This window comes from Diceros bicornis, chromosome 3 (genome assembly GCF_020826845.1).
Source record: "Diceros bicornis minor isolate mBicDic1 chromosome 3, mDicBic1.mat.cur, whole genome shotgun sequence".
Lineage (NCBI taxonomy): Eukaryota > Metazoa > Chordata > Mammalia > Perissodactyla > Rhinocerotidae > Diceros > Diceros bicornis.
In genome coordinates, this window is record NC_080742.1 from 42,892,104 (window position 1) to 42,917,232 (window position 25,129).

At 37.3% G+C, this 25,129-nt stretch overlaps 1 protein-coding gene across 1 annotated transcript in view; it reads right to left on the reverse strand.

The window, feature by feature from the left end:
- Nucleotides 1-288: 288 nt before the first annotated feature.
- The window catches only part of ANKMY2 (ankyrin repeat and MYND domain containing 2), a 40,356-nt gene continuing 15,515 nt past the window's right edge, over nucleotides 289-25,129 (reverse strand). The window contains exons 4-10 of the mRNA XM_058526642.1: nucleotides 24,317-24,415; nucleotides 16,086-16,246; nucleotides 10,944-11,158; nucleotides 10,034-10,169; nucleotides 4,979-5,107; nucleotides 3,064-3,193; nucleotides 289-1,618 (exon numbers count right to left, since the gene is read on the reverse strand). Of these exons, the coding sequence (XP_058382625.1) occupies nucleotides 1,434-1,618; nucleotides 3,064-3,193; nucleotides 4,979-5,107; nucleotides 10,034-10,169; nucleotides 10,944-11,158; nucleotides 16,086-16,246; nucleotides 24,317-24,415 (1,055 nt within the window). The 3' untranslated portion in view covers nucleotides 289-1,433. The remainder of the gene's footprint in view (nucleotides 1,619-3,063; nucleotides 3,194-4,978; nucleotides 5,108-10,033; nucleotides 10,170-10,943; nucleotides 11,159-16,085; nucleotides 16,247-24,316; nucleotides 24,416-25,129) is intronic.

Below are 25,129 nucleotides of genomic sequence, written 5' to 3' on the forward strand. Positions count from 1 at the left end.
GAGGGTGGTCTGGGAGGACTATTTTACTATCCAAAGAAAAATGTTTATGTGTGTGTAAACGAGGTACCTTGATGAATGAAGGAAGGCTTGTCATGACTGACAAGTTCAGATAAAATCTGCCTGCTGAATTCCTACCCAGTTAACCCTTAACATTGAATTTACTCACATGAAGTCTTCCTGGAGCGTGGTGTAAGGTGTGCAGAAGATGTACGTGTTGGTGCTGGGAAAGAAGCAACTGAGTGTAAGGAAGAGGAGAACCAGTAAGACAGAAGAATGTGAACACGGAAGTCAGGTAAGGATTCTAGGCATTTTAATTCACAATTGCACATATTAAAATAATTATTACTTTGTTCTCAAATGTTTGCTAAGTTTCCTAATATTTGTTAAGTTCTCTAATATTTCTCTAATATTTGCTACCCTCTAACAGCAATAAACTATGAAACAAGATGTGAGCTGGTTATATAATAGGTACAATTTATTTTATAATCAACACAGGAAACTCGGAAACAAAGCACTATCTTCAGCTATCACACTTCAGCTCTGTTTAAATACTACATACACTAAAAACTGATGCCAGAACATTCTATAAAATGACAGTTATAAATCCGTTTCTGGACGGGAAGAGCCACATGAAAAGCATATAGGAAGATAAAAGTCAGCCTTTCAAGTGTAATATGGCACATGAATTAGTTTTACAGTAATTGTGGACCCAGTATGTTTAGTCATTATTTAATCAAAAATTTCATTAAACATCTTTTTTAATGCACATACTGAGATAACTTTGGCTATGCCTTGGTTCCTTCTGGAGGACTTGACATTTGTGAAGGTACAAATGCTGCAGATAAAACATCACTGCAGGAACTACATCAAGTTCAGAGAGCTCAGGATAATTTCTATAGAAAACTAAAATTAGCTGAACTCTGGCAAAGACCCTTTAACATACAGCTTTTCTTCATTTCATTACATCCTAATAAGTAGAACTTCACTTTTGTAAATGCTATTTATATGCATTTTATTCACATATAACTTATGATTCTTTTAACTACCCATCTTTGTGGCTATAAAATTTTTCTTTCTTCTCTCTTACACCTGTTCTGCTTGCCCCTTTGTTCCCTAGAGCTTACATTTCTTCTTTAAGGGAATGTATATTCTTTTGAGAACAATTGCTGGAAAGGTGACCTCAGAAAGGGAATAGAAATATTTCTCTCTATTTTGAAAAAAATTTTTTTCCCTAGGAATATCTGTCCAATTATAGAACAGAAATTAGGAGGAAATTAGGGCATACTAGACAGAGCTTTGCTGGAAAGCATCTATTCTATGAAATCATGCCACAGTGCCATGCAGGTGTCACAAGGCAATGAGGACACAGTCACATGAGTTTTCCAGCTACCTGCCAGGGTGAGGACCATCCATGCTGGCACTTGTTCTGCCTTTTACTCCTCAGACGCCTGTGGACCTGCAGTAGCATCCTGTAAGCACTGCAACCCAGCATCACTCTGAAGAGATTCCTTCTCTCCTTCCACAGAATCTTTAGGACTGCTATCCTCTTGAGCGATTCCTCTTTCAGCCTCCGGCTGCTCTTCATTAACACAATTAGAATTGACATCGAGTTTGCCATCTGAGAAAAAGAATAAAAATAGTAATTTTGTTCCTACCATGTGGCAGACACTCTTCTAAGTGTTTTATGTGTACTAAATTATTTACTCGTCATAGCAACCACATGAGGTAGATTATTATCTCTATTATGATTATTTTACAAATGGGGAAACTGAGAAAAGAGGGGTTTGTACCTTGCTCAGTTTCACAGCTAGTAAAGCAGCAGAACTAGCATTTGAACGAAGGCCTCTGGCTGCAAAGCCAGGCCTTGGAATCAGGATTGTTTTCTGGGATCTGACAAAAATCTGCATTTGAATACAGTTTGCCATGAATTAGCGTGATGTCCTTGGGTAGGTAACTGCCTGAACAAGATTGTTTCCTTATCTATAAAGTGGGGGATAATAAAGCCGATGCTACGCTTGCGGAGAATAAAGGGTTTGTAACATTTAGAATAGCGTGGCATGTGCTGATGCTAGCAACTGGGAGTTCCCATTCTATCAACAATCCGATTCTCTCACACGGCTTGTTTAGTACACGGCCAGCTGTTATTCACTGCCCTTAACACACAGGATATAGAAGTTTGGTCCAGAAAACAGGAGAAAGCCTCACTATTCTCTCAACAATTTACTTACACAATTTAATGCTGTATGAATTTAATTTTGTACAAATCATTCAATCCTAGTAATAGCATTTCTCAAGCAGGTGGTAAAGGAGACACGGTTGCTTGAGGGCTGGAGGTGGAAGTGCTTAGTATCAGAGTCACCTGGGCAACTTTTTCAAACTACGTGCACGCCCCAGAATGTACGATATATTCTCTGGGGTGGGGCATAGGAGTGAGATGGTTCTCTTCTCCAATATGTGAATCATCGCTGAAGCAACTCACTGTTTCTGAAGAAAATGAGTCATACACTTCATGAGGGAGCGAGAGGAAAAATAACATGGAATTCACTGCCCTGACGCTTGTAGCAATTTAATCTGTGCGTTAGATCTGCAATTTAATTTGTAATTTATAAATTTACTCTGTCATTTCACCTACAGTTTTATAATTAAGACATCTAAAGGTTTCCAAAACTTAAAATCTTTGGGTAGCTATTAGGGGAAATTTAATTATTTTCTTATTCAAAAACCTTAAAATCCTTTGTGAGCAGAATGTAAACAAATAACTCATTCAGAGTCCCATCGTTCCGAGGGCAGTTTCGAGTGTCAGAATGTAGAATGTGGAATAAACTACATTCCTCAGAATTTTATGTCTTTTGTTTTCCAGGACATCTAGGCTAACTATATTCTATACAGTATCTCAAGGACTCAAAATAGTGACACATTTGAGCTCAAGTGTGATCCTCATGTTGGTCATCCCCAAGCTTCCTTGGTCCCCAGAGAAGACTCAGTTCCTGTGTGCCCTGGTTTAATATCTATCATTCCTCTCCCCACTGAGAAGCAGTGTAAGCTCGGTCTTTGTATACATACTGTTCTCCTCTTCACTCTTTTCTTTGGCAGCCTCCAATTGTTGCTTCTCATAAAGGTCCTTGAGATTCTTACAGATTTTCTTATGTGCAAACCAGTGTGTTTTCTGGCAGGTTTGATCGCAATATATTACCTGAAAGCAAGTGTAGGTTTATTTTCATTTCAAGAGCTGTGATTGCATGATTTTCCAATTATGACATTAAAATAAGAACTATGCTGTAAAAATATTGTTTTCTATACTTTATTTTAAAACCATGATGTGTGGATGTGTACTGATTTATATTTGTAATTTTAGCTTATACTTTGTAACAATAATGGATATACAACAAATGGTCTACCAAAGACTCCAACGAATGACTTAAGAACCTACTATGGGCCAGAATTGGTACAGTACAATGACAAGGAAGATACAGTTGTTGTCCCAGAGGAAGCTAGGGTCAAGAAAGAGCAGGATGTGGCAGCAGGGAGGGAGGCAGACACCTAAAAACATGATTCATATCCTACTACAGAATATAGCAGCAGTGGGAGCACAGAGGAAGCAGTGACTCACTCTAGCTGGAGGGAATCAGTAGACAGAGAAATGGAAAAGAAGCTTTCAGGGTGGAGGGAATACTTTGTACAAAAATGCAGGAATAGGCCAGTGAAGGATATATTCAAGGACAGCAAGAAGTTTGTGTAAATGGAGCTTAGATTTTTGAAAGATTATATGCCAAGCACTGTGCTAGGCCCTTATACATAGATGATGTAGATTGTACTACCCATCCCAATTCTTCACTCTTCCCTGCATCCATATGCTTTCCCATGTGATTTCAAAGTTATTTTCACTGAAGGGGAAGAGAATTGACTTTAAATTTGGCCATGTGACTTATTTTGGCCAAAGGAATGAGACCGCATGGCAATTTCAAGGCTAGACCTCAGGAGACCTCATGTGTTTCTACCTGCCCACTTTTACCTCTGCCATCACCATGAGAACATGCTCAGCCTGGCCTGCTGGTCCAAAGAGGATGAGAGACACCTGGATTAGAAGTGCCCTAGCCAACCACAAACATGGGACAAATAATAAATGATTGTTGTTTTAAGTATTGAATTTTGGAGTGTTTTTATATGCAGGAAGAGTTAACCAATATAGATGGTCTCATTTAATTCTCACACCTCTAGCCCCATTTCACACATAAGGAAACTGAGGCTCAGAGAAGCAAGTAATTAAAGGAAATGAAGCTGGAGAAGTAGGTTACAACAGAATGTGATAGGTTACAGCAGAATATGCTCAATAACTTCAACCTTAAAAATAACAGGAAATTAACATTATCTACAGGGTAAAGTGAATGAACAGACACATACATGTATGTAATATCTGAATGTGAGGAGAACACAAATAGATATGCCCTTTACAAAGATAATTCTGGCAGAAGTGGGTTGTATAGTCCAGAGAACTTAAAGATTGGTGACAGAAGGGAGTTGTCATTTTACAAGGAAGAGTAGGTGAAGAGATTGTAGTTAAAGTCAACATCAGAAGATTTAAGATTGCATATTTATAAATTGTCCTATTCTAGGTTCTTATATCTGCACCAGCCTCAGTCCCCTACAGATAATCTTTCTCTTCTTTTCTCATAGTCATTCATTCATTCACTCATTCACTCATATTCTTTCTTTCTTTGGGGTGGTCAGCATAGCAGGTGGGGCAGCCTGGGAGTTTGGCAGAAGATAGGGCATAGAACTACATTTATCTCGTAGCTCTTTTCCAAAATTACTTTTAAGTGTTAGATATAATACTTTATATCTAATGTATACCTAATGTACCAGAATTTATTAGAAAACTAATGTCAATCATTATATTTACAGAATATTAAAACTCAATCATCAACTTGGATGAAATCTAAACTAGATGTCAATGAACTTAAAAGAACTTCATTCTTACCATTTTGCATACCGAGCATCTTTTACTTGCTCCCTTTTCTCCGCAGGTAGTGCAAAATTCAACATCCACAAAACCCACCTGACCCGTGATGGCTTGGGTAAGTACAGAGAATGCAGTGGGGTCAGAACCCTAGAGTGGGTATACAGAGGAGAAAAAGCACTCTGAAATCACCATGCAAAGACTACAGAGCCGACACTCCATGAACCATGTTGTCTACAAGCAGACACACAAGTGACAAAATAATTAAGGCTAGAGATTACACAGACTTCATCTATGACAAAATGATAAATACTCTTTTAAGTATACCTCTTTCTACACAAAGTAAATGGGAGGTAAGTCATGGATCAAAATATTTAAACAGAAAAAATTGGTCCTATTCTAGAATGAAAGTATTTTTCAATTAGGATTATTTAATAAGCCCACAAAGATTTCAGATATAGGACAAGGAACTCAGGGTGGAATTTTCTTCTGAGAATTGACATCAAGACAATATACATATTCTATGGGATAATTCATAAGACAAACTTAATTCTTAAAATTTTGGTGTAATTTAAGTATTTTAAAGACTTTATATATTTAAAACTATTTACTTGATGTGGGTCTGCAATTCTAACAGTTAAAAATTATCACCTCTATTATTGAAATGTTCCAAACTCTTTAATTAGAGATAGACATGTGATTGCATGAGGGTATTAAGAAAAACCAAAAGCATGAAAATTATTATAGGGCTACTGAAAATTAGAATCGGTTGCTAATGAGGATTTATAAAAATTTTTTATGTAGAAAATTATAAGGGTGAATATTTACCTGTCTGAGATGATGCTATTAAAACTTCGTTAGAGCAAGCAAAAATAATTACAGGTCCACAAATCAACAGAGTATGATATATGCAACAGCTGTCTTACTCCCAACAGTTCTTGTTTCTGGGTTTTTCAAATTTACTTATTTATTCCCAACTAAAATTTTGCCAATTTTCATAATTTTAATTAATTTTCACTTGAGTATTTGCTTTTTCTTCCTAAGAATATTTAATATTATCTTAAAATTGTACATAATAGAGCTTTACAAATACCACCTTGAAACATTGTTTTATACTGTTCTGTATACTCAAGATAGTCAAACAAAACACTCAAAAGATTTAAGAAGTATTTTTAAAGTAGCACTCATTTTGAAACTGTCATGTGCCTCCTGAAAACAAATAATAATGACTGGGTTTCTTTTCATGTTAAAGTGCTAAGAATTTTCTTTTGGAATGAAGATAGTATAATGGTGAGAAAAAAAAATAGATGAAATGAAACCTCAGATACTAGATATTTAAGTTAATAATTTCATCAAGAATAAAGGTCTATGGCAGTTGTGCTCAAACGATGGTGCGCATCAGATAACTTGTTAAAAATTCAGATCAATGCTGCCATCTCATACCTTCCAAGTTAGAATCTCTAAGGATGTGGTCCATGTACCAACATTACCTCAGGTAATTCTGAGATATACTAACAGTTAGAGAATTACTGGTACTTAATGTTACACTGAACACTTATTAATCTATAGAATTCTTTTGCCTCAAAAGTAGAGTACTGGATCAGATAGCCTGGTCCACAAATCAACAGAGTACAATATATTCAACAGACTTTACAACAATTACATTTCCATGTTCAGATATTTTTTCACAAAAGTGACTGAGATATGTTCAAAATTTCCCCCAAAATGGGACTCTTGTGAGAGTCAGAACACAGTAACATTCTCACGGATGTAACCAAAGGTCAAACTAGCATGGCTGTTAACGTAAACTATTGCTTCAGAAAAAAACTGATGGTACAGCTGAGTAACCACATGGAATCTTCCTAGTCACCATGGGGTGACAAAAACTCTCTTGCTATATAAAATCTCGCCATCTACTTTGTCAAATAAGAATCTGTTTAGGCATCAGAGCTCTTCCCATGGAAGATATTCAGCCTAAAAACTAACAGGATGCTTTATTCCATGTATCCTATAAAATCAGAGACATTAGCTAGCCTTCCAGAAGTTAAAATATACACTATCAACTGATAAAGCAAAGTATCTCTAACAGTATAATTTGTTATACTGCTGGAACAACATTTCTTAAATGTAGCCAAGCCTCACACTTCCTGCTGAACTTTGTGACACACAGAAGCCAGAGTTCCACACTAGGCAGAGAGAATCAAAACCTGTGCAGGAGGGGAGCTGGCCCAGTGACACAGTGGTTAAGTTTGTGCACTCTGCTTCAACGGCCTGGGGTTTGCGGGTTTGGATCCCAGGCATGGACCTGCACATCGCTCATCAAGCCATGCTGTGGTGGCGTCCCACATACAAAAATAGAGGAAGACTGGCACAGATGTTAGCTCAGGGACAATCTTCCTCAAGCGAAAAGAGGAATGTTGGCAACAGACGTTAGCTCAGGGCCAATCTTCCCCACAAAAAAAAACAAAAAACCTGTGCAGGAGGGTCTAGACATCAGCACTGTCAGAAAGTGCCTTACGTGCTCGTCATGGCAGCAAGCTGTGAGAACCACCATGTTACGGGAAGAGGTTAGCATTGCTTCAGAAGCTTATGAACTTGCAGTATAACGAAACCCATTAGGTAGGAAACAATGGCTATCTGGGACACTCATAACCACAACTCTTCCAGATAAAGTTTTCCAGAAAGAAGAACATACAACTCTTAAAGAACAAAAATTTTTAAAGCGAGAAGTTTTTCTAAAATGCATTAAATACTATCTTATCTTTATTAATAAATCTTTTCTCAATGACTCAGATCACTAGGATAAACATTAATCACTATACTCCATGAACTCTAACTATGCTATTCTATGATATAGGACCAAGATGAATTGTGACCCCTACACTAACCTGCTTTGATTTTTTTAAGTACTCTGTGCTGCTATTTTCAGTTTTTCTGTTTTCCCTTTTGAAGGTAGAATGTCAGCTACCACTTATTAGTGCTGGAAATACCCCATCGCAGCCACCGCTAGTTGCCTCTCTGATAGCCATTCCCCCAACTTCTTTACTAAAAGAAGTATAATTTTGTTCAGAGCAGCAGTGTTTAGACCAGCCAAAAATATGCATTTCCCCAGACGCCTGTGCAGTTAAGAGTGGCCATGTGGCACAGACAGAGGGTTTGTGGGAGACCTTATGCTTTCCAGCTATAAACCTCTTTCCTTTTCTTGCCTGCCTGGGATAGGAATGTGAGCTTGGAGGAAGAGCATCAGATGCCTTGCAATCATGAGGTCATAAGCATAAGTACGATAATTTATACAGCTAAGAAATATTGGGTGGAAAAATAGGAAAGTGTTTGGGTCCCCACTCCTTTTTTTTCTTTTGGTGAGGAAGAATTACCCTGAGCTAACATCCACTGGCAATCTTCCTCTTTTTTTTTGCCTGAGGAAGATTAGCCCCGAGCTAACATCTGCGCCAATCTTCCTCCATTTTGTATGTGGGATGCCCCCACAGTGTGGCCGAGGAGCGGAGTAGTAGGTCCACGCCTGGAATCCGAACCCAAAAACCCAGGCCACCAAAGCAGACGTGAGGAACTCTAACCACTTGGCAACAGGGCCGGCCCCCCACCAATCCATTTTTGAGCCACTGTGCCAGATCTGGTCTGCCTACCTTTGGGCTTCTGAGTATATGTGAATAAACAAACCCTTATCTATTTAATTCATGGTTGGTTGGCATTTGATATGTGCAACCAAAACACATTCACAATTGATAAATCACTCTCATAATTTGCTAACTTTAATCTTTCACAAGCTTAAACCCCAAGTAGCCAAGTATATTAAAATAAGGGTAAAGACTCTCTGTGTGAAATCATGGAGAGCTCTCATGCATAAATCGATGCATGAACTTAATGAGATTAGCTTGTCTGCTCAGGTCTTTCTTATTTCACAGTTCTGAATAGGTAAAGTCTTAATGTATACAGGAGCACCTGGAACCCATTTCTAGCCCTGAGTTTTCACACTGAGAATGCTATAACAGCCTAGAAGAGGCAAAGAAGAATTGAAATTGCCAGAGGGAGGGAGGAAGCCATGGATGGAACTAGCGTCAGGATCAACTTCTTGCCTAACAGACAAAGGCTGATAAAGGATTTGATTGAAATGTATAAACGGATGACTGGTGTAGATGAGGTGAACAGAAACCTACTCAAAATAGGGAAGGCAGGGAGTGCCTTACAAAATACTTCTTCAATAAGTATACAACAAAAAGGCAGTAAGTAATTCAAACAACAGATAATAAAGTTAACAAAATTCACTTCCCCTAGCTGGGAAGTATAAACAGATTTTTTTTAAGTATGGAAAATTTACAAACAGAGGCATTAAGGCAGAATACAAGAAGCTGGTACATACGTGGAGATTGTTTATCAGGACATACAATGAGCCTTCCATGACTCATCCCTTCACATCCCCACTGACCGGAGACCATCAACCTGACAATCAATTCTTTCATCTACTGCAGGACTTTGTACTGGTTTTTCACAAGCTACAAGTGACATGTGTGTATCTGTATTACATAACGCATGTGTACCCACCTTTACAGGTTTCACAGAGATATTTAAAATTCAGTTTCCACTATAACCATCTACATTCCAACATAGGGAAATATTGTTTATTAAACCATGAGCTATATAAATGGAAGAAAAGGATCGAGAGAGGGGAAATGGATAAACAGCAATAGGGTTAAGAGGCAAATCTATTTCCACATTTGCTCCTCAAAATTTTCTAAAATAGGGGCAAACCCCATGGCCTAGTGGTTAAGTTCAGCACGCTCTGCTTTAGCAGCCTGGGTTTGGTTCCCAGGCTCGGACCTATACCAATCATTGGTGGTCGTGCTGCGGCAGTGACCCACATATGAAATAGAAGAAGACTGGCACAGATGTTAGCTCAGGGTGAATCTTCCTCAAGTAGAAGGAAAAAAAAAAAATTTCTAAAATAATTGTTTCTTTATTAAATAAATAATTCATGCTAAAGAGAACCTGCCTTTAATTGTACAAAATATGGTAATTAGGTCTTACTGACAGAGTTAACTTAGTTATGAGGAACCTTACAATTTCAACCGGAGCAATGCTTCGCACCAGCTGCTGGAGGAGGGTAGCTTCACAGTAAGGAAATTTTCTGATACTTTCTCTAATGATCTTTTCTTGGTATATCGGAAAGCCATCAGAAGCTCGGCCTCTTAACAAGCTGAAAGATATTTTCAAAAAAGTAACTGGAGTTGAATCACTAAGCATCTCCTCCCAGCTGAACCCATGAAATTTAGTAGTTTCTTCTTTGCTACTTAAGAGTTTCATTGCCTCTTCAAATCATGATGATAGACTCAATTCAAATTTCTGTTCTACCTGCATGTTAGTCTAGGCCTTATCAGGCTTAGGGACCGGGCGAGGTATTTATATGACCCCTATCATAAAACACACTAAACGCTGTTGTCAGATTAGCTAGTTACTTATTACCACGTCAGTTATTTGTACAAAGAATGAAAACTCTCATCAAGTCACACCCTTCTGACTTAGTTCACTTTTCTCAGTAAAACTATTGGAGAATTTAACCCCTGGTGGTCAGAGAACAAGGGTAACACCAGCTCTCCCAGGTATAGGAAGGGAGATATACTGAGTGCCATTATGAATCCAGAGCAGCCACCTATGGCATAGCCTACCTATCCCCCCTCAAATTAGGGCCACTTTCCAGCTGTATGATCTTACACATGCTATTTAACCTCTCCAAACCTCAGATTCCTCACCTATAATTGGGGGTAACAAAAGCATTGTTGTAAAGAGTACAGATTGAAATAATCACTCAATCTAAGTATAATATTGTCCTTTGTTTCTTGCAGACTAAATGTTATCCCAACAATAACAATTGTTCCTAAAACGCTTAATTTTTAAATCTATAATAAGGCTTCAGATAATAAAACATTATCCATTTGAGTGTATTTTATACATGACATGGTAAAAACAGTACCTTTTGATTAGAGTGTCCAGTTTATTCTCTCCATCTTTTAAGAAGTTAATGCATTTCTGAAAGATACAGCTGATGTAATGCATTTTCATAGCCAAGACTTCATTCATGTCTCTTTGCTTCATACATTTCTCACAAATCAAATCCATCACCTTGTAGCATTTATTCAGTGCTGCCTCTTCTGCCAGCAGAGGATTCTCATTTATAAGCATCACGATCTAAAAGAAATTCCAGTGAGCTCAGAAATTCCATGAGAGATTTTTCCATGTACAAATCAGGAAGTAAGTTTTGGTTTATTTCAAAAGATTACCAACTAAAGTTTTTTCTTACAGTTATATATTTACTATGTTAAATGCAAATTGCCACTGATCAAAGTTATAAAACTAATACAGAAGGAATCTCTTGAACTCTGCATATCAAAGTTATCATGTGACCCGCCATCTAGCTAAACCAGGGTGTTAGCTGGCCACTCAGAGTCACCGTTTTACTGTCTCAGTTGAAAGTACTTATAAACATGGCATATTTACCCATCCTTTATAAACAGAATCAAATTACCAAGCAATCACTACTTTTAGTAAACATTACTGAGCTTTTACAACTTCACGGCTAGGAGAACTGCAATACTCACTAATTCTTTTTAATGATAAGGAAATGAGATTTTTACAGAAATAAGTCTAAAAATAAAAGGTGTATTGCTTTCCAATTAACTACATTTCTCTGTGGAAATTTTCCTAATATGCTTCTAATCATCTATGATAATGAAAACAGGTCAAAGAGGAAAGTAAAAATAGTTTAAAAGGAGGAATATTACAGAGTTATCAACTCTGATGCCTTATGAGTCCCACACTTCCCATATATGCACAGATTAAGCTCAAATTTAGTGTAATGAGGAGTATTTTTTTATTAGCTTTGTTATAGGGTAGATCACCTGCAGTAGGTCTACACTGGACAGCTGTAAAAATCCACAGTGACATAGCGGTAATGTACACATATGTGTAATGTGGGCACAGTTGTAGGGACGGAGCAGAAAGTCATTCAGTGTTTGTTAACCTACATCTTACAGCTAATACCTATCCCAGGTAATGTCAGGGAACAACAGGTAGCAGATTTCATGAATTAGATCCTTTCTTTAGACATGAAGAAAGATAATTTGTTAACTTAAGTAAAACCCATGCCTAGCTTCCTACTTGGAAATTTAACATAGATTAAGTGTTCTTGTGAAATTAAAATATGATTTTTACTTATTTTTGATGCTACTAGACTGATATAATCTAGTATTTTACTTAAATATAGCACTAAATAATAAATTATTATACTTCATGAAGTATAATCAAAACCCTTATTGGTAAACTTGCTGACAATTTTCCCTACCATAACATATATCAAAAATTAACTGTGGTAAGGAAGAAAAGACTCATTAATTACCTGTTTATATTTCTGCTGTCAACTGCAATCATTTGAAGCTGTTTGCTCAATATTTTTATATACAGCGTTTATAATCAAAGCGTAAGATTTTAAACTTACAAGTCAGACTTCTTTAAAAAATTTCAAATAGAACCTAGATTAATGATTTTTTGTTTAAGATATTCAACTTTGTTTTATAATATACAGCAACAAACACAAAGAAAAATGACACATAACCACAGCTCTACTATGAGCTTACTGAAACATTTACATAGCTGCACACAAAAGAATAATATTTGAACTAATTTCCTTCCTCTAATCTCTACAGCATTATAAAGGAAATTCTTATTAGTAATTATCGAGGAGGAATAAATATAGTCCCATAGGCATAAAAGCCAGATATATCTCATCTCACAAAGAGGGACTACCATAGAATACGTTTATACAGAGGCATTTTGTATTCTTTTTATTTTTTACATCCCATTTTTAAAAAATTACTAACAACAATTCTGGGCTTAAAAATCACGTTAATTATCAAAGACAGGATCATGTGTGCACATTTGTCTCCTGACCCCTTAGACACGCTGCTCAACTCTGTTATCATTTTTCCTGTGATTCTGTTTTTCTCCTGTATAACCTCTCTATTCTGGGCACCAACACAATTCCCCAAGTCTCTTTTGAAAACAAACATCCTTATTGCTATAGCAGCCACTTAACCTTGACACAAGTGGAGCTGTGTTAGGTGCACTGTAGCAAAAAGGTGAATTGTGTATTGAGGAGGACTTCTGTGCTTATTTTATTTTATTTTATTTTTTTAAAGATTTTATTTATTTATTTATTTTCTCCCCAAAGCCCCAGTAGATAGTTGTATGTCATAGCTGCACATCCTTCTAGTTGCTGTATGTGGGACGCGGCCTCAGCATGGCCGGAGAAGCAGTGTGTCGGTGCGCGCCCGGGATCCGAACCCGGGCTGCCAGCAGCGGAGCGCGTGCACTTAACTGCTAAGCCACGGGGCCGGCCCTCTGTGCTTATTTTAAAAGGTCTTTGATTTTGAAGAGTGGCTGTTAGTTACTTTTTTATAATATGCCCTATGAAGACCCATGCCAGCTTGAAAAAGGGCAAAGCAATGAAAATGGGCCAAGCAATGAAAATAGGGCACCACAAAAGCAACTGGGCAGCTTTTATCTGAAGTGTGGATAAAAGAAAAAAAGAAAGGTTTTCAAGTGAATAGTTCATTTACACCTACAAAAAGCAAGGTCTGGACTGAAGGAAAGTACTATAATCATAGAATAGTCTCTATAATAAGACCAAGTACTCTAAAAAATATAATGTAGGCTACTTCAGTGCAATTTATTGTCCTTATAAATATGCCCTTAACCTCATTTACTCAAAACATATCTTTTAAAGATTATTAGAGGTACAATAATTCTTAAGACATTTAACCCTGAGAAACTGGCTTCCATGTAAACATCAAAAATTACTCCACAGACTCAATTATTGCAATAATTAAGATGACTGCAATCTCAAGAGGTGGAAACACAGATATAAAAGATAGTGAATCATAAAAACACACAGAACTTCAAGTCAATCTAAACCAGAATATCCTACAATGCTCGAGCAGGAGGGGAACAATAGGGCCTTGTCAAACCGCTCACGTTCTCTACATTGAGAAATACCGTATCCCTGGGAAAAGTCCTGTCTTCCTATCCCAGCCTGCCCCGCCCCCACGAGAAAGAGTGCTCTGGAGAGGGAGTTGCTGCTATTTCCGAAAGTTCTCTCTTTCCTGTGTGTGCTGGAAGAGAAAGAACCACAAATACAGGAGAGGCTAAATATTTTTTAAAGGTTAAATTCTAAGTCTCATATAATCTCTACTAGAAATACAAACGTGATTCACGGCTGAATTTCTTCTTTGCCGACTTAGGATCACAAGTGTTGCCTCTAGCGGTCCTTTCAGAACGTTAAGTAAAACATTTTGAGTTTTGAAAAATAAAAGCAGAATAGACTCCACTTGTCTGTCTTATGGGAAAGGATCTGCTAATTTGTCATCTCTCTTGATGGCCCAGAAAATTACTTTGGGTCAAGGGCCACATGACAGGTATTTTTTGTTGGTTGGTTTGTTTCTTGAGCTTCAAAGACTGTATGCAAAGGGATGCATCAATAAAGTAATAAGATTATATAGAATTTGGAACCTGTGTCTTCAAATGAGTGTTAGTCTTCAAAAGAATTACTTTGTGAGAACTATCCACTTATTTCAAGTGTTCAGTATATTCCACAGATTCTTCTTTTGTCGTAGATTTCTAAGGAAGTCTATTTTACTACACTATAATAACACCTTATATTAAGGGAAAACCTCAATTTTTGACCCAACTTACTGTCTTGCTCACCAAACAGTTCTGAATTACTATTAAATCTCTACATTACAAATGAAGATATATGAAAGACATTGAAATTTGGAAAAAGACAGCATCATTGTAGCACACATGGAGTTTCCTGTAATGACCCATTGATGAAATTATACTCATTTGGATTGATTAAAAAGAACCAGCAAGGGGCCAGCCCATGGCGTAGTGGTTAAGTTCAGCGCACTCCACTTGGCGGCCCAGGTTCGGATTCCAGGCATGGACCTACACCACTCATCAGCCATGCTGTGGTGGCGACCCACATACAAAATAGAGGAAGACTGGCACACATGTTAGCGCAGGGCGAATCTTCCTCAGCAAAAAAAAAAAAGGAACCAACAACAATCATTTTGCAAACAAACAAAAAGGCTGTATATAAAATATGAAGAAAATAGCAGTGAAAATATTTCAGGATGGCTCTTGAAGTTTCCCAGTTAAGCCATTTGAACTTTTGGGTTGATCTACAAAGTTTAAAAATTTGTGTGATTTGACTAATTACTGGAAGAACTGTACTACTTAAAGGCATCAAATAGCTACTTGCATTAAAAAAAATGTGTTCGGGCCGGCCCCGTGGCTTAGCGGTTAAGTGCGCGCACTCCGCTGCTGGCAGCCGGGTTCGATCCTGGGCGCGTACCGACGCACCGCTTCTCTGGCCATGCTGAGGCAGCGTCCCACATACAGCAACTAGAAGGATGTGCAGCTATGACATACAACTATCTACTGGGGCTTTGGGGGAAAAAAATAAATAAATAAAATTATAAAAAAAAAAAAAGTGTTCATTATTACATTTCAGGATATTTCCTGGAAGGATAATTATTGGAGGAGATGCTGTTGGTGCCCCACCCAGACCCTCTTCACCAGGCTTGTGCACAGGTCCCAGCTGTGGGAGTGTTGGCTGCTATGAGCTCAGAGCTGCCTCCTTCTCCAGGGAACTGCCTTCATTCAAAGGGAGCCACCTCACTCGGCACTATCTGGGAGGCTGTCCTTTCCCTCAGGGGACAGGCCTCAGCCAATGACAGACTGACGGATACAACAGCCTGGCCTCCTTGCCTCTCTGGAGCCATTAACGGTCTAGAGCTCCCCGTGAGATGAGGCGGAAGCTAGGCTTCAGCTGAACCCACCTCTTTGCCTAGCTTTTCTCCTGCTCTAGTATATGCCCCTCACTCTCTTTCAGATTTCACCTGAGAGCACTCCTTCACTGTATAACTGAACAAGAAAGCCCATCGCAAGCTCTACATCTACAAAACCCAACCCAAGACAATTATGATCCTAGATAACAGGAGCAGTTTAAACTTTGAAGCAATATTTAAATAAAAAGCAAATACAATAAACACTACACTACCTTGACAGGATGAAGATTTGTTGTGGTGATAATTTTGTGCAGTGGGCCCGCTAACTTTGGGGGCAGTTTCGGTTCTTTATCCAGTCCCTGAGGTTTAGTGTAATAATCCAGTCTCTCTCGAGGAAAGAAATTGTTGATTATAGTCACACAATCATGTTGACCTTTTAATAGAAAAACAGGAAATTTGTTACTTTATTATTCAAAATAAGACACTTTCCACTTTTTTATTAATTATATTGCTCTGTTTTCTTGCGCCGTAAACAGGCATCACCATCTTTAGTTTTCAGGAAAGGAGAGTACAGGAGGAGGAGGAGAGGTAAAATGTTTTGGGGAACATTTATAAGCATGCTTTGTGAAGTCAAGAAATAATTTCCTTTTAAAGACACAGAATCTACAATACATATGAAGATTATGTGGATTACCAAAAAAGCAGTGTTAAACTTATGATTGACCCTAAATATTTTATAAAAGTTGCTTATAATTTAAATGTCTCTTCATCCACCCCTACACAAATGATGGTCATTCAAGACCCTAATCACATCTGGCTTTCTTTATACAGAATTTAAATTTATTCTATATAAATTTTTTTATCATTATAATTATTATTCATATTATTAAACTAATCTCCCCTCTCCTTGAATCTGAGAAAAGCCTGGCCTCTTTGTGAAATGAATTAGAGAAAAAGCTTTTGCTCCCATAAACTTGAAATCCACATTATGACTTCTCATAGATGCCTGCACCACTTCTCTAAGCCATCTCTAGAGGTAAAAATGGTTCTATGAAAGCAAAACCTTCCCTGGTGAAGTTGGTGGCTTGAAGTGTGTTCCTGTTGCCTCCCCCTCCTCAATTCCCTGTCCACCACCTCTCTGGACCAAGGAAGTGGCCACTCTAGGCAGGCAGGCAGAACCTGCAGGGCACATTTGCAGGCGCAGGCTCTTCCAGGATCTCTGGAAGAGAGACTTCTTCCTCCTCTCTGCCTGACGAGGGCCAAGGGACCAGCAATGGAGAGTCTTAGGGAGCAGGCCCAGATGCCGAGGCTGGTCCACCCTGGGTGGCCCATGTGGCCCCTGCCCACTTATGCACGGTCCTGGGAGCATCTGCTTGACCTTGCCAACAGCAGGTGACCTGCAGGGGGATTGCACTGTGGGCCAGGTGGATCCTGGTACTTGAGGCTGGCAGAGGGCTCTGTTTGCCTGGGAGTTCCTGGCGAATCCAAGAGTGGAGTGTCTTCCCACTTGTGTCTCAGCAGAGGACAAAATATCTATGGTTTGTTGACCCTGGGCCCACGTGTATAGAGATGGTGGCACTTCCCTCCGCTGCTCCAGGACCCTGTCAGCTTTACCTCACTGCCTAGGAGATACAAAGCAAAGTTCCCAAGGGGATCCAGCATCTCAGAAGACTATGCAATGCCTCCAACAGATGGCTTCTTTGCGGGGGAAGTGTATTGACAACATCAACCGCAACCCAACCACAACCACAATCACCAAAAAAGAACACTTAAAAATTAAGCAGATTAATTACCATATATAAATAGACTTTCATGGACCACAGAAAAATTCAAATTTTAAAAGTTAATAGACAAACTGAAAGTGGTAATCCTGGTTACTATTGAGAACTAAAATACTAATGTAGAAGATGAAGTGGATAAAATATCTCAAAACAGAAAAATTAAGAGATAGAAATCATTACAGAAGAGATGAGAAAGTTAAAGGACAGATCCAGGAAATGTAACAGTGAAAAATAACAGAAATCTCAGAAAGAAAAAAAGAAATGAATGGAGGATTAATAATTAAACAAATGATAGAAGAACACATCACCACTTTGAAGGGAAATTTGAGCAGTGATCACAGTATCATTTTTGGTATTCAATGCTATTCTCAACTACTGAAACACCAGTTTCTTTTTCTTGTTTTTTTTAATCAGAAAGCTCCATTATATATATCTTGAGGAGAAGTCAAACTGTAATAAGATATATTAAAAATCTGAGATGTTGTGTTTAGAAAAGAATCATCTCTACCTCCGTAATCTTCAAAAAGGGAGAAAAATGACAATCAAGCAAATCTCCTACTGCAAGTGGGATATGAACAGGACAGCATCAAAATGAACACAGATGTGTTCAGGGATTTACCACTGTATATGAAGAAACTAGGGAAGATGAAGACAAATTGCACTGCTTCCATAAAACACAATCTACATCCAGCTTCGGTAAAAAGATAGATGTCCCTATTGAAAAAAAAGTGTTCTAAAGTAGCTCCTAAAAAATATCAAAATAGACATAGGAAGATTTGAAGAAAAAAGGGGTCAGAGAAAAATATGGAATTATTTCTATAACTATATCTTCTCATCAGTCCCCCAACTAGTATAGTCAGAAAGAGTCCTGTTAGCCATTGGAAATATTTGTACATAAAAATACCAGCTATATAACAATGACGCTGTCACAGGACTAGGGGCTTCTTAAGATTACAACACCTTTGTGAGAAGGAAAAAATAATATTACTTTACTTTTTTTCAAGATTAATCTTTTTCATTTTAGGTAGTGTTTAGGTTATTTTGATATTTTATTTTAACTAATATGCTAATAATTTATATTAGAGTGATACATATATTTAAAGTTTACCTTTATAAATTTTTACTTAATTTATATTTAAATTTTTATAATTGAAACTATTAAATATTTAGTTTTACTGGTTTGTAATTTATGAATTCTGAATATAAAGAAATAAAATAGTACTCTTATAGGGAAAATCAATGCTGTGGGGGGCGGGGGAACCAGTGCATCGTTCTGCTCCAGTATCACTATCACTGGGCTTGAGTCTTGCAGGTTGAACAGGCTGAGTCAGTCCTAGGCAGGAGTAACGAGAACACACACACAACTAGACACATCCTAGTAAAATTTTTTACTTTCAAGGATAAACTCAAATTGAAACACACTTTCAGAATGAGAAATTAAAAGTTTACAAAGGAAAAGAAATCAAATTCTCATTCGCAAAACCAAGATTTAGAAAACGGTAGAGTAACCTATACATATGATTGAGCGCAAAGAACAGTGATACAAGAATCACGAGACAAGCCAAGATATGACTCACGTTTCAGAAAGAAAGATAGTTTTGGTTATGATGGGTTTCAAACAATATACGACCTACATGCCATCTGAGAAGGTCCTGTAACCAGAACCTAAATGAGAATGGAGATCTCAAGACGGAACAAGGAGAAAGGAGGGGAGAGAGTGGGGAACAACAGCTCTCAGCAGCAGACATAGTTAATCTGAATGGGTGGAGATAGCAGGATGGAGAAATTATACTGTTGACCATGAGAATTACTGAAAGAGAAGTAACACACCATGAATGACACTCTAATCACATATGGGTACTGAAAATACTAAACCCTCTCAGCAAAGTCTGCAGCTAGTGGTGGTGGTGGTGGACAAAAAGAAAGGCCGTTGCCTGACAAGGCAAAAACAAACAACCTGGAGAAATAAATGAGTCACAAGGATTTCATTTTGTTGGGGCTGCTAAATGGGCAAATACAGTGACTTGGGGGTGGGGCATGAGGTATAGTTTTGTTCTTGTTTTTAGATAATAACTGAGAAATATGGGTTTTATTGGGAGTGTTGTGAATAGAAAAGTAACCACTAGTGGAATGAAAAAGCATTCTTGATCTTTCAAGTTAACAAAAGGAGAAAGAAAATGTACTCTAACATGACCAAGCCAATCATGTTAAGGAAACACATTTGCACACAAAAGCAAAAACAACCATCAAGTAAGATAAGAGTAAAAAAATGAGGTAAAAGAGGAGGAATGCAATCAAGTTTATGAATAATTATATTAATTGTGCATGAGCTGTATATCTGTTAAAAGAGAGAGACTACTATTTGAGTTATAAAACAGAACCCACCCATATGTTTGTAAACATAAGGTGTAGTAGTAGTTACACAACTAAAATTAAATGACAAAGATTGAAAATAAAGGGATGGGCAAAGAGTTGTTGACAAATGCAAAAAAGAAGAGCAAAAAAGCAATCAGGAATGGCTATAACATCAGAAAAAGCAGAACTAAAAAATTAAACAAGACAAAGAGTGGCATTATGCAATGGTAAAACTGTTATCATGATTAATAGCAATATCATAATGAAAAGTAAAAAGCTAAAAATATTTCCATTAAAAAACAGGAAAAAGACAGACATGCCAATTATCACTATTATTATTTCTTCTTACTTTAAAGCCTGAAGCTAATTCAAAGGGAAAATAAAATGAAATTGAATAGTTATAAAACTCAGGAGACTCTAATAAAAATGACAAGAAAAAAATAGAAATCAATAGCCTTCTCTTTATTACCCATAACCAGCTAGAAATGACAGAGTATTGGAGGTGGTGGTGGGAATTCTCCTTACAATATGGGCAATAACTACAAATTACTTAGAAATAAATTTTTTTAAAAACGTGATTTAATTTAAATAAATTTTAAAACAAAGAACTGATGTGAAGGAATCTAATAAATATTATTGAAGGATCAAAAACAAGTTAAAAAAAAAGGCAACATAAAGGCATACTATGTAATTGGATGGGAAGTCTTATCATATGGATGTCAATTCTCTGCAAATAATTATATAACCATTTAATAAAAGTCCAACAAGAAATGAAAAGGATTGGGGGGGGGGTGTGGATTGTATTCAAAGAGGAATAAGAAAGAGGACACTTGCTTCACTTGCAAGTCAATATGATCAAAACAATATGGTATTCATACAGAAAGTGACAACATCTGAGGAAGAGAATACTGGATCTAGAAATAGATACCAGTACATAAAAGAATTTAACTTACCACAAAAATGCTATTTTAATTCAGTGGGAAAATGTTGAGTGGTTTAATAAATGGTGCCACCACAATTAACTATATATCCAGGGGGAATGGAACTCTAAAAAAATAAATTTTAGAAGTACAAAAAAATTTTTTTCTAAAATCTGAAGGACATTTAGGAGAATACTTATTTATCCCATGGTAAGAAGATCTCTTTTAGCAAGATAAGAAACATGGAAGCTATAAAAGAAAAAATATGACTACTTAAAAATAAATTTTCTATGGTAAAAGTTCCCATAAAGTCAAAAGAAAAACAAGGCTGGCATAAAATATTTGAAACAAATTTGATAGACAAGGGGTTAGCATCCATAACACACATAAAACTTTTCAAAGCAATTAAGAAAAAGACAACATAAAGGAAATATTAGTAACAAATATGAGCAGGCATCCACAGAAGAGAAAATACAAATGACCAAAACCAGAAGCTTAATTTCATTAATGAGGGGAAAGTAAATGCACAATATACCATCTTTTCAACTCTCAGATTGGCAAAAATGAAAGACTGAGAATACCCAGTTCTGAGAGGATGTTAATGGGGACGTGAATTGCTGTGCCCATTTGGAAAGCTATCTAGACTTACATTAAAATTAAAATACATTCTCTTTGTCTCAGCCATTTTACTTCTGGGAATATATCTTATAGATTTTAAAGCATTACCATGTAAAAATGTAAGATCAAGGATCATTTCATTATTTGTAGTGAAGTGATTTAAAAACTGTAAAATCTATCAATAGGGGAGAGCTACATGAAATACGGTACATGTGTATTGTGCAATATTATGCAGCTGTTGAAATAACTAAATTTATTTATACCTACTGAGACGAGAGGGACCTCCGTAGCGTACTAGTAAGGGAAGAAAACAAGTTACAAGAAATATATTTGTGAGATCACATTTTAAAAAGATGACAAAAATCTTGCATGTGTGTGCACATATGTATATACACTGACCCACTTGAGGGGAACATGGGGAGAATGAGTTTTTTAAAAGACTAAGGAAAATACAATGTCAACTGAAAGGGTGCAATGTAATTTTCTGTTTATGAAATTAGTCTAAAAAGATTAAAATGGAATGAAAACATTACCCTGATTTTAGGATGGGATTGTGGACAAAATCTACCTTGGATTTTTAATAATACAGTAGTAGTAAGAAAAAGAAAAGAGTATTGTACTAATGCTTGAAAGAACCAGCTCCTCCACTTCCAGCCCAGTGATCTGGGGAAAGTTACTGAACCTCTCTCTGAGCTCTCTTTTGTTAACATTGTGCACATAGTAAAACTTGCAGAGTTAAATAAAACTTCAGATCATCTAACTCCCCAACCTCTTTGAACAAATCAGAAAACTGAAGCCGTGAAAGTGAAGGGATTTGCTTATGATCTTATGAACTAATTAGGGACAGACAGGAACTAAAAGATGAGTCTCAAGATTCCTAGTTTAGTTTTCTTTTCTCACTGCACAGACACCTTCAAAATTAGCTTAGAGGTGAATCAGGGGCAACCAGGGAGCCCCTAACAGTAGGAGAGAAATATTGCCCTGAAATCTTTCTCAAATCCTCCTGAAACTGAATTAAAATAAAAAAGAACATTTGCTCTCAGACAGCTGTCATAAAGTAAGTCAGGGACTGTCTGACTTAATCAACAGTAGCTACTATTAGTAGTTTTAAGATAATTTAATAATAAAATTTAACACAATATACAGTTACCATTCCCCATATATGACTAATTCCCACTATATCTCAGCTTAAATGTAATTTCTCTTGAAATTCCCTTAGAATGGGATAGAAGATCCCTCTCTTTGACGTATTTCTATGGAGCACTTAAGTCACCCATTGGAGTATACTTTCACACTGTCTGACATTGCTATTAGCCTCTTCGTGCCATGAATGCATGTACAGTCTCTGTCTTGTTCACGACTGTAACCAAAGCACCTACAGTGATGCTTGGGATATAGGCTGTGAACATTAACTATCTGTTTAATGAATTATTAGTCCCCACAAGGCCACTTACTGCACTCCCAATAAATCAGATGTTTCTATCTTTGCTTCTCTGTTAAGGGACTCTCCTAACTGCCAACTCAGTGGGGCCAAAATAGCAATGATCAAATATTCACCCCCACTCTTCTTTTTTTTTTTTTTTAAATAACTACTTAACATATTGAAGTTTTCCCCTTTTGGTCCTACATTACTGGGTTTTTTTGTTTTATTTTTTTTTGAGGAAGAGTGACCCTGCACTAACATCTGTGGCCAATCTTCCTCTTTTTCTTTTTTCTCCCAAAGCCCCAGTACATAGCTGTATATCATAGTCGTAGAGTTGTAGTTCTTCTATGTGGGATGCCACCTCAGTATGGCCTGATGAGCAGTGAGGAGGTCCAAGCCCAGCATCTGAGCCAGTGACCAGGTTCAAAGAGGGCCGCCAAAGGGGAACGCGCAAACTTAACTGCTACGCTACCGGGATGGCCCCCTCTCTCGCTCTCTTCTAAACCCTCTACATTATGTCAAGTAAGTAACAGGATTAACATATCAAGAATTATTCGGCACATACAATAAAATGTTTGTGGTGATGAGGATGATAATGAAGCAGCTGTATATTATATTATTATTAATGCTCCTTCCTAAGGAAGAATTACATCATTGTTGTAATTATTATTAACAGCAGTAACTGATGGCATTGATTTAGTGCTACATAAAGCTCTTTAAGTCTATCATCTTATTTAATCCTTTCAACAACCATGTAACCATTTTACATGAAGGTCAGAATCCTTAAGTAACTTGCAATTCAGTGGCACAGCCAGAATTTCAACCCAGGATTGCTGACTCCACAGTTCATGTTCTTAAACATTAGGTTATACTTCCCTTAGAGAAATAAAACACACTCACTCAAGCATTTGACTGCAACTAAAATGGCCCCACCACTCTCTGTACCTCACAGAGTGAAAATTCAAAATAGCTTGTTCATTTTCTCCAAAGTGTCATTAGGTGTTTCACTAAGTTAGACAAAACTGTAAACATTTTGCTTTTTAAAAATTAAACATGACAGTATTTGTACTCCGAGAAGCAAACTGGTATTTTTTCCACAGGGGAAATTCTGAATATAACCTAATGTAAAACTGCCATAAAAACTCACCCACAGGGGCCGGCCTTGTGGCGTAGCGGTTAAGGGTGCGCGTGCTTCACTGCTGGCGGCCCGGGTTCGGGTCCTGGGCGCGCACTGACGCACTGCTTGTCAGGCCATGCTGTGCTGGTGTCCCACATAAAGTGAAGGAAGATGGGCACGGATGTTAGCTCAGGGCCAATTTTCCTCAGCAAAAAGAGGAAGATTGGCATGGATGTTAGCTCAGGGTTGATATTCCTCACAAAAAAAAACAAAAAACAAAACAACTCACCCACAAAGGCTGCCATCTGAGCTGCTGTTCTTCCTACGGAGTTAACAACATCTGTCTCGGCACCAGCTTCCAACATTACCCACGTGATGTCTTTATTACCTAGAGTAAAAAGGGAACTTGTTTGTTAATATTAAGAAAGGCACAATCCAAATACTTCCTTCTAAATAATCTGTACCCTTTTTTTCCACTTAGTTTTAGGTTTCCATCTTGTGAATATTTTCATTTTTTTCCAAAATATAAATCATAATTACAGTAAAGAGTAAAATGCTACAGAACCCACATAGAAATTAACCTTATTTTCTAGAAAACACATCAAGCAATACAAAAATGGTATGGAATTGAGTATCACTTTTTTTACCAAAACAAGTATGTTTTTCCTAATAATACTGCTTAATATAAAGCCAAAACCACAAAAAATGTCAAAAACAAAGACAGAAGAGATAAAATGACTAGAAGTCCCCTCTTAATATCTACTAACCCATCCCATCCCTCATACCTCTAGGCCCTGGAACAACTATTAACAGCTGGGGGTCTATCTTTCTACACTTTTTTCTAACTAAACATCCATAGTTATTCCATTTGCATTCTTTCACTAAGGAAATAATTACAGGTATCTTGCTATTATAAACTATACTCAGTGAACAGCATTTTCTATTAATTTTTCCAAGTTTGAATTATGATTTCCTTAGGAACAGTTCCTGGAAAACACTGCAGGATCAAAGGTTATACATATGTTAAGTGCATTGTGTCAGGCTGCCTTCCACAAGGCTGGGTTGATGTACACTCTCCAAAACAGAGCAAAGAAGTCCCTAT